This window comes from Chrysochloris asiatica, unplaced genomic scaffold (genome assembly GCF_000296735.1).
Source record: "Chrysochloris asiatica unplaced genomic scaffold, ChrAsi1.0 scaffold00379, whole genome shotgun sequence".
In the NCBI taxonomy this organism is placed as follows: Eukaryota; Metazoa; Chordata; class Mammalia; order Afrosoricida; family Chrysochloridae; genus Chrysochloris; species Chrysochloris asiatica.
Genome location: NW_006408897.1, coordinates 603,598 through 614,377, shown reverse-complemented (window position 1 = coordinate 614,377; position 10,780 = coordinate 603,598). Strand labels below are relative to the sequence as shown.

General features: G+C 39.4%; 1 protein-coding gene across 1 annotated transcript in view; it reads right to left on the bottom strand.

Annotated features, from left to right (window-relative positions):
- The window catches only part of CEP350 (centrosomal protein 350kDa), a 175,370-nt gene that overhangs the window by 38,976 nt on the left and 125,614 nt on the right, over positions 1–10,780 (bottom strand). Inside the window, exon 28 of the mRNA XM_006876426.1 lies at positions 3,738–3,949. Within this exon, the coding sequence (XP_006876488.1) occupies positions 3,738–3,949 (212 nt within the window). The remainder of the gene's footprint in view (positions 1–3,737; positions 3,950–10,780) is intronic.

Below are 10,780 nucleotides of genomic sequence, written 5' to 3'. Positions count from 1 at the left end.
GGCACGTGGCCAGGTCCTCTCTGTGCAAACCCTCTTCCAAGACTAAGACTCAATGGGAATATACGTTCTGATTGGTGACCACGCTCATCACTGATATGGGGAAGAGAGGGGAAAACAGCAATGAAGCAGTGAGCTAAGCCCTACAATGTTCATTAGACTTCTGTGAACCCAGGTCAAGACCTGGTTGGCCAGCAGTGTGGCAAGACCTGGGGACTCTTGGGCCCAGAGTCAGTAACATAGCCACAGAGGAGTAGAGTGGAGAGTGAAGCGTCCAGCTGATAAGAGAGGGCATATGCACAAGAACACCCACACTTGCAGATAATACCCATTTGACCTGGCTTCAATGACTGGCTGATCAGAGCTCCACCAGAAGAAGAAAGAAGAGGTAAAAAAAGAGTCATCTGATACAATTTGATGAACTTGACCTACATCTATGGATGCAGTAGCTCAAAATAGGGAACAAATCCTTACAGCAAGAATCATTCCCACCCCCTCCACACACAGAGTAGACAGGGATGGGCAACTTGGACACTAGCTACCCAAAATGCGGGGGTGGGGGTGGTGTGCTACAAAGGCAAGAGGTGACTGGCTTACAAGCTTTCAAGAGGGAACCTAGAGCTAGGGGGCATGGAGGAAAGCAGAATCTCCAATGAGTAGTATGCAATCTGCCTAGGCGGAGCTGATGAAATGAAACGCAGATGGGTCTCTTATGATACAATAGTGAATAATTGTTATCAGGACTGATTGTGAGTTTTTGAAATGTAAAGGTAGACGTTTTATAGCAAGGAAGGGAGTGATTAACTTTCCAGTCTAGGAGCAGAGGTCCCTAGGACCATCAACAGAGAAGAGCAGAGAGCGGGACCCTACCCAGAGAAGCACTGATGCCTGAGATGGAGGCAGAGATGATGACGTGGAGCGATGGAGCAGCTGGGGACTTTAGATCCAGAGAGGGAGAGCAACTGTATGCTGAAGACTGGGGTTGGTGTGGGGCGGGAGTGTGGGGGGCAGGCTTGCAGGGTATACCCTTTGGTAGCTTAATGATGCATGGAGGGGATTGTAACCAAGACAATGAAACGATATACGATAGAATGAATGTAAAACTAATGTTTTCCCATGTAAACTATCATATAATTCACAATAAAACATTAAAAAAAAGAAAGCATGCCAAGATGTTTACAATAAACTAAGTGGCTATTGTGAAAATAATAGTTATCTCCTTATTCTTTTTTGCTTTTGATATACTAAACATGTATATTTTATGAAAGGAAAAAAAGGACGGGAAGGAAGAAAAAAAGGAAGAAGCTGATAGAGCATAAAACCACTGACCATAAAAGATTATGATGAATGGACAAAATGTCTACTCTGACATCAAGGAGAAATCGGCATGTCTGATCTGATTCTTGGCTGTCATCAATGCCTGTCTCTTGGAATTTAGTAACTCTTCTCAGAAGCTGCTTACTTAATTTTTTATCGTAAGAATTACAACAGTATCTGCCTTACAAGACTGCTTCAAGGAATAAAAGAGACAACTCATTTTTAGTATTTAGCATACTACCTGATACTTGTAAAACAGGTATTCAATAAACATCAGCCTGTACTATAAAAACCACTTTTAGATGCATTAGTTTTTATTTCCTGGCAACATTTCTTTGTAAAAGAAAAAAAAAAAAAAAAAGGTTTTTGCATTTAATCAGCTTTTGGTTATCCTAAACATTAGTAATGATGCTAGATAAAATCTAATCAATCTATAGGAAATGATAAATGAATAAGATTGTATCAAAAAGCAATTCAACACATAGACTGACTATAAATTTCTGGAAAGTAGGACGCATGCTACAAGCAAATTAGCTATGTAACAAGCCTATCATTGTCTTTAATAAATAATAGATGACAAACAATTAGACTATGGGGGAAAGATGAAGTTTTCTGCTCCTGCAAAGATTTAAAAAGACTCGGAAATTCTATATAGGATCGCTATGAGTAGGAATCGACTTTAAGGCACTTAAAAACAACAATAAATAATCAGAAGTCAAAATAACACTGCAATCTAAACACACTGTCTTCCAGTGTAAAGGACTTGAAGTACTTACTGATGAGATCAAAGACTATATATAGCCTTCAATATGGATTTCATGTCCACATAAAGAAAACAAAAATCCTTACAATTGGCTCAATAGCTATATCATGATAAATGGAGCAAAGATTGAAGTTGTCCAGGATTTCATTTCACTTGCATCCAAAATCAACACCCATGGAACCAGCAATTAGGAAATCAAACCATGCATTGCACTGCGCAAATCTGCTGTCAAACATCTCTTTAAAGATCAGACTTACTGGTCCAGACAGACTAGTGGAACCCTTTGGTCACCCTTCAGGTCTAGAACTAAACTCACCCTGTAGAACAATTTTCAGTCAAGCAATAGATAGGTAACTAGGAGGGACAACAACACTAGTAAGGTATGCATACCATAGAATGTTCAACCATTCTAGCTTAAAAGTGCAGAATTTATCCAAGGACATAATTCAGAAAGGTTGGAGAAAAACGAGGAATGGAAACAAGAAATCACAGGGAGAAAGTGGGATAAGTGATGTTACATCAAGGGGATTACCATCACTGAGATGAAACAAAGTCTGATTTGAAAGTTGAATGTAAAACTGATGATCTGTTCTGTAAACCTTCATTCAAATTCACAATAATTAGTTTTTAAAAAGTCTCTTAAAATGTTAAAAAGCAAAGATGTTACTTGGAAGGCAAAGGTGCACCTAATACAAGCCATCTATATTTTTAATTGCCTCATATGCGTGTGGAAGCTGGACAATGAATAAGGGAAACAAGAATTGATGCTTTTGAATTATGGTACAGGTGAAGAATATTAAATATACTGTGGACTTCCAGAAGGACAAACAAATCTGTGTTGGAAGAAGTACAGCTAGAACGTTCCTTGGAATCAACAATGGGGAGACTCTGCCTCAGATACTTTGGCCATGTTATCAGGAAAGACCAGTTCCTGGAGAAGGACATCAAGGCTTGGTAAAGTAGAGAATTAGCTAAAAAGTGGAACCCCCCAATGAGATGGACTGACACAGTGGATGGAACATAGGGCTCAAACAGAGGAAGGACTATGAGGATGGCACACGATTGGGCGGAGTTTTATCTTGCTGTACAGAGAGTCACTATGAGATGCTATTCTTTGACATCTAACAACAAGATGTACACGCACAAGGATATACAAATTTTAAAAAACGTTCTTTTATGGATAAAAAATGTCCTTCAGGATCTGATTTTTTGAATAGAAGAAATGCAGATACTTTTTAAAAGAGATGAAACCATTAATTTCATTCTGATTATGAACTACAGAGTACTTACTAACTATATTTAAATCAGAACAGAATCCAGTGTCTCAAACTAGCTCTTGTTCTGACATTTTACATGAAGTGAGTACGAGTTCATTTTTGTGCAAAGCAATTTTGAACTCCATGTAGTTTTCTGAAAAAAATTTTCGTATACTCAATATTGATAGCATGTTTTATAACTATCACTAAAGCTGTAATTCATATGCTTATAAATCTGAGTCAATAAAAAACTTTGTTTCTATATAATGGCTATTTCTGTATATTAGAAGTCTGGGTGACAGTCACCACTATTATTGATAGCAGTAATACAACCGTTACTAAAAGACATTTTAGGTTGTTTTTAAGGACGCTTTCATAGAAAACGTAAGTATACATTAACTTACATGTTTACTAGGTGAGGTAGATGATTCCAGTTCTTGTGAAAAAACCATATCTTCAGTAAGTACACTGTGATCAGGACTGCCTGGCTGTTCTTGAGCTAAAGGCTCAGATGGTATATATTCCACAGCAGGGCTGCCCAGTTCTTCTGGAACAGAGCTTACACTATTTAGATGAGAGTAGGAAGGTATTGGAGATTCCTCTTCACTGGCTATTTCTAGAATGGGAGGATGAAAAGAAAAGAAAAGAAAACAAAAACAAACACAATATAATCTTAACCAATGGAAAAGTTCAAATATTACACTTTACATTTGTTTTAAACATATTACTGGTTGCTTTTAGATAACAGTTTTAATTATCATGTCACTTAACCAATTACATTTACTATAAAATCTTATTACTCTAAAAGATATTTGGCAGACACAAACTAGATGACATCTGTAACATATAATCAGCAATGATAATGATTGACAGTTAAGGTGCTTGGAAGGATGCACAGTAATCATAACGCTCATATATTTTTAGGAGCGGAAATTGGTCCAACGACTTTGGAAAGAAATACAGCATTACCTGGAAAAGAGTATTAATATTTAAGGGGACTTCACAAAATTTGTAAAAAAATGAAATTAAATAAATATACATAAATTTTATTTCTCAACATGAGCTCTTTTAAGGCCAAGACACATTTATAAGTGATGATACCAGCCATTTAGTCCATCCCTAAAGAATTGAGGGTTCTGGCATTTGAACTATGCCAACGCAGTTGTTTGGGGTTTTTTTTACATTATTAACCAAAGAAAAGTGGGTGCCATTTAAAGATTTGAGATTAAGAAACAAAAAAGTCAGAGGAGCCAAATCAGGACTGTAAGCTAGATACTTGATGATTTCTTATAGATACTCTTGGAAAATTGCCCTTATATGATGAAAGGCATGAGCAGCATTGTCATGTGGAGGACTTTCTGGTGAAGCTTTCTGGGCATTTGTCTCCTAAAGTTTTGGCTAACTTTCTCCAAAAACATTCACAATAAGCAGATGCTATCATTTTGGGGCCCTACAGAAAGTCAACAAGTAAAAACTTTCTTGTCGTAAGGTGCCATCATGTCAGCTCCACCTCATGATGACTCCATGTACAACAGAATGAAACACTGCCTGGACCTGGCTCCATCCTCATAGTGTACCTTGAGCATCCCAAAACACTGTTGCCATGGTCTTTGTTCTTGACCACTCTCCTTTTGCTTTGACTGGACAATTCCACCTCTTGGTAGCCATTGCTTTTTCTTTCTCTTCAGGATCATACAGGTAAAGATATATTTCATCTCCTCCTACAATTCTTCAGAGAAGACCTGGATCCCACTTGTTTAAAACTTCAATGAAAAGATCTGTTCTTCCCTCCATCCATAGAGTAGACAGGGATGGGCAAGTTGGACATTGGCTGCCCAAAATGGAGGGGGGCTACAAAGGCAAGAAGTGACTGCTTACAAGCTTTCAAGAGGGAGCCTAGATCCAGAGGGCACAGAGGAAGGTAGACTCCCCACTGAGTAGTAAGTATCCAATCTGTCTGGGAGGGGCTGATGAAAGGAGATGGGGATAGGTCTCTTGTGGCACAATAGTGAATAATTGTTATCAGTAAAGACTGTGAGGGTTGGAAATGTAAAGGTAGATGTTTTATAGCAAAAGGAAGGGAGTGGTTGACTTTGCAGTCTAGGAGCAGAGGTCCCTGGGACCATCAAGGGAGAAGAGTGGAGTGTGGGACTCTATCGATAGAAACAGTGACACCAGAGATGGAGGCAAAGACAATGACATGGAGAGATGGAGCGGCTAGGGACTCTAGACCCAGAGAGGGAGAGGGGCTGATGACTGGGGGGCAGTCTTGCAGGGTATATCCTTTGGTGGGTTGATGATGCAAGGAGGGGATTGTAACCAAGGCAATGTAACAATATTTGATAGGATGAATGTAAAGCTAATGTTCTCCCATGTAAACTATCACATAATTCACAATAAAACATTGAAAAAAAAGCTCTGCTCTTGTCTGCAACTGATCTGGATGCAACAGTTTTGGCACCCATCAAACAGAAAGTATTTTTAATTTTTCAGTCAGAATTGTGTAAGTTGAATTGATTATCTCTGGTATTGGCTATTGTTTCTGCTATTAACCATCGGTCTTCTCCAGTTAGAGCATGAAAAAGATTATTTCCCTTGAAAACTGATGTGGATAGTCTACTGTGGGGGGGCTTCATCTTCAACATTATCTTGTCCTTTCTTAAACAAATTATCCATTTGTAAACAGATGATTTATTTGGGGCATTGTCCCCATAAACTTTTCATAAAACCTCAATGATTTCATCATTCTTCCACCCATGCTTTAGCATAAATTTGATGTTTGCTCTTGCTTCAGTTTGAGCAAAATTCATGTTACTCACATTGACGCTCTTTTTTTTTTAAGTTTTTATTGTAAATAGAGTGATAGTTTACATGGGAGAACATCGGTTTTACACTCATCATTTCATTGCAATGATTACAATCTCCTGTGTGCGACATCATTCAACAGTATTTGCTTCTATTCCCTTTTGTGTGTGTGTGATGTACGCAAAAACTCAGGAATATATAATCATTTAAGCAACCAAGGGGTACATTCTACAAGCCAGCCTCCTGGTCAGAGAAAAAGAGGAAGACCCCCAACGAGATGGATCAGCCAGGTGGCAGCATCGATGGTATCAAGTGTGGCAGCGATAGTGAGGTTGGCCCAGGATTGGACATTGTTTCATTCTGCTGTGCACAGGGTCGCTATGAGTCGGTTCCGACTCGATGGCACCTAACACCAACAACACATTATCCTGGTGTGGCACTGTAGGATAATGCACTGGGCCACAAGGCAGGTTTGAATCACAAGGTTGATGGTTCAAATTCATCAGCTACACCTTGGGAACACTATACAGGGTTGCTATGCATCAGAACTGACTTGACGGCACTTAACAACAGCAGCAGTATGTATATTAGCAGGACACATGCACATGCTCACTGTTCTTTGCTGCTGCCAGCTATTGTCAAATCAATTCTGACTCAGGACAACCCCATATTTACAGAATAGAACTTCTACATAGGGTTTTCAAGTCTGGGACCTTTCATGAAACAGATAAACTGTGGTATATTTACAATGGAATGCTATATAGCAGTAAAAACAAATCATAGTTGTATGTATCAATATACCAAATAGGAAAAAAAGCAAGTCACAGAATAATACACATAATATAATTTCAAATGATAATACACACAAAACTAAATAAAATTGTTATGGTATCAAGTATAAATGTAGTAAAACTACTAAGTAGTAGCGTAGTGGTTACGAATCGGGCTGCGAACCTTAAGGTCAGCAGTTCGAAACTACCAGCTGCTCCGCGGGAGAAAGATGAGGCTTTCTACTCCCGTAAAGATTTACACCCTCGGAAACCCTATACAGGGTCACTATGGGTCGGAACCGACTCGACGGCACATAACAACAACAACAACAATATATATATACAGGATGATGTTATATTGATCTGTGGAGAAAGCATTAAGCGAGGTATACTCTAGGCCTTTATAAAGATCTTGGCAATATTCATAAGCAGAGGGCACCTGTTGCTGTTGGCTATCACTGAGTCAATTCCAACTCATGTGTTACAGAGTAGAACTGCCCCTTTTGGTTTTCTTGGTTGTGACCTTAACAACTGTAGATTGCCAATCCTTAGTTATTTTGGCATCACTGGGTGGGTTTGAACCACCAAGGTGCTACCTACGGACTTTTTACAGGCACCTAGAGTAATCATTTTTATTATTTAAACTTAATGTTATGTTTTATATACTCTTTAGTATAAATGAGGTACTTCATAGTAAAGAGATAAAATGAAAAATGTGGCTTCATTTCTGGCAAGATGATGGACTAGGCAAGCACCCTAACTGGACCCTCCAAAACAAAGATGTTAAGTGCTGTTGAGTTGGTGTCGACCCATAATGACCCTATACAGGGTTTCTGAGGGGCAGCTGGTGAGCTCGAACCTCCGATCTCGTGGATCAAACTGACTTTGCAGTTCAGCGCATTAACTACACTACTACACCAGAACTCCAAAACAAAGACAGGAGAGACCAAATGATACAGACACACACAAAAATCCTGGAACCCTGAAATTCAAAGGAAAGGTTAGAGAAGTGGACTGAGTGCTTGCTGGGAGGAGAAGCTGAGCAGGGACAGAGGGAGAGGGAGACTGACTAGCCAGACATGATGATACTATCTTGAACTTTCGTGAGCAGCTTTGACAACAGAAGGTAGCCTAGCAGAGCGGATTTACACATAGGTGACAAAAAGATATAAATCCTTTTCCCCAATGGCCCTTGGTGACCAGAGATGTGACCAGCTCCCAATCTCATTCACCACCAGTGCAGAACCATGTGGTTGGGAGCCATGCTAGTTAGACAGGGGCCAGCTCTGACACTTTGGTACTTAGATTCAGGCAGACTCGGCTTCTGACCTATAGAACCCACAGAGCCACCGGACCAGCATTTACCCAATTAACTCTGCCTGCAGCTGCTCTGTGGTCCTAACAGAAAGTGAAACCAAATTCATCAAGGGCCTCCACAAACTGCTTCCAGATTGAGTGTCCTGAACATGCTAACACTGAGGTCTACAGGAACTCTGTCTAGGGTCCGCAGGAACATCTCTCCCACACTCACTTCGTGAACTCCTTGGCTTGCAGGAACTCCCCAAAGTATTCTTCTCTCCAGGTCCAATAGCTGCACTGGTTTTATTTTTTGATTTGGGCTTTTCCTTCTGTTGTTTATTGCTTTTCTTTGTTTATTCTTTCTCCTCCTCCTCCTTTCCCATCCTTTGATCCACTTTTGTTTTCCCTTCTTTTTTTTTCATTCCCCCTAATTTTCCCTCTCTTTGATCTTTCTTTACTACTATTTCTCTCTGCTGTTTTCCTTTTCATCTTCCCTCTCTTTTTTTTTTTTCCTTTTATTTCTCTTATTTTTTCTTCAATAACTCCATTTACCTGTCCCTCTTTTCTCTAATTATTATATAGTTTTTTTCCGGTTATTTCCTGTTTTTATTCTCTCTCCTTTATTATTTTATCTTCTCATTTTTCATTGTTGGTTGGTTGATTGTTCTGTTTTGCTTCATGGAGTGTGGGAGGGGTTCTCCTATTTCTCATCCAATAGGACACATGATCTGTGCCCATACAGCCCAGCTACAACCAAACCCTCTGCAGCTCCACCAATGAGAAACGAGCTAATACCAGTTCCTATAGCACCAGATCAATGATAGACAGCAGCCAACACCAGCCAAATGCACCCAAAACTCAGGTCTAAGGGCAAACACACTTCCATTCTCTAACTGCACTCACAGGAGACAGCTGGTGAGAGATTACGAATACCTCAACACACAATCATCACTTGAATACAAATGCAAAAACACCAAAATGCCCCAGCCATGTCAGACAATTTTAGCTCACACTAAGAAATAAGAGAAAGGTGCAAATGAACAAAATGCAGTTCCAGAAAATGTTTTGGAAGAATAAAAGGTAATGAAACTAACTGAAAAAGAATTCAAAAGAATGATACTTAGGTACTTTCAGAGAATTGACAGAAAGAGGAATACAAGGAGTATACAGAAAAAAACTTTAGAAACAGGAATATATAAGGACAGACAAAATAAATGCAAATTTTGAAACAATACAAAACTTGCAATTAGAAATTTCATACATCAATACTACTAAGATTTCAGAAATGGACAAAACATTGAATGGGCAAAGGAGTAGATTTGAAGCAACTGAAGCCTAAATTAGTGAGCTTGAAGATAAATTTCTCAATACTAGTATGCTAAAAGATCAGAAAAAATAATTGAAAATATCCTAAGAACCTAATTCACACTAGCACCGAAGTCCTCTTGGGATGTATGTGGCCCACTAATTATATCCTGGAGTCCTGGTGTGGCAATGAGGGTTAATGTACTAGACTATAAGGTTGGTATAAACCGACAGGTTGGTGGTTCAAGCTCACCAGCTGCTCTTCAGAAACCCTAGAGTTGCTATGAATCAGAATTGACTCGATGGCATTTAACAACAACAAACAACAATTATATCCTGGCAAGGAAACGTAGGATAAGCAGTGGACTGCTAATTGCAAGGTTGGCAGTTCAAATCCATACAGAGTCACTATGAGTTGGAACTGAATTGGCAGCACTTAACAATAACAACTATATCAAAATCGACATTACCTCAAAAAAAATTTTCTCATGTCACTAAAAATGTGTTCCATTATTGAAAATATACGTTTTCAACAAAAAATTCAAAGCAGAAAAACATTTGGTCTTGAAAAGGTTAGGGTTTAAAGATTGTATCAGGGTGATAGTTTCAGGGGTTCATTCAGCCTTCATGGCTCCAAGAATTCTGTAGTTCATCAGAATTTGAAAATCTGTTTTCTATTTTCCCTCTTTGATCAAAATGATCAGTACAGAAAGTTCCTAGGTTAAGTCATGCAAATTAGGGGCAACTTCTACTTGTTCTTTAAACTGGTTCTGTTAAGGCCAATGAAGTGAAAAAGGAATTGAAAAAGATCCTAGCTCTTACAATTTGACGGGTTTGGTACAATATTATTGTTGTTAAGTGCTGTCAAGTCATTTACAACCCATACCAACCCTGTATAGGGGTTTCCAAGGAGCAGCTGGTGAGCCTGAACTACCAACCTTGTGGTTCAAACAACTTTGCAGTCCAGTGCATTAGCCTACAGCACCACACCAGGTACAGTATGCAGAGCAAGAAAAGTTTTGGGTCACAGCCCTGGAATGTAGACTTGAAAATGTGTTGTTGTTGTCAGGTGCCATCGAATCGGAACCAACTCATAGCAACCCCATGTACAGCAGAACGAAACAATGTCTGATCCTGGGCCAACCTCACTACCGCTGCCACACTTGAGTCCATCAATGATGCCACCTGGCCAATCCATCGCATTAGAGGTCTTCCTCTTTTTCTCTGACCCTCCACCTTACCCAGCATGACATCCTTCTCCAACGATT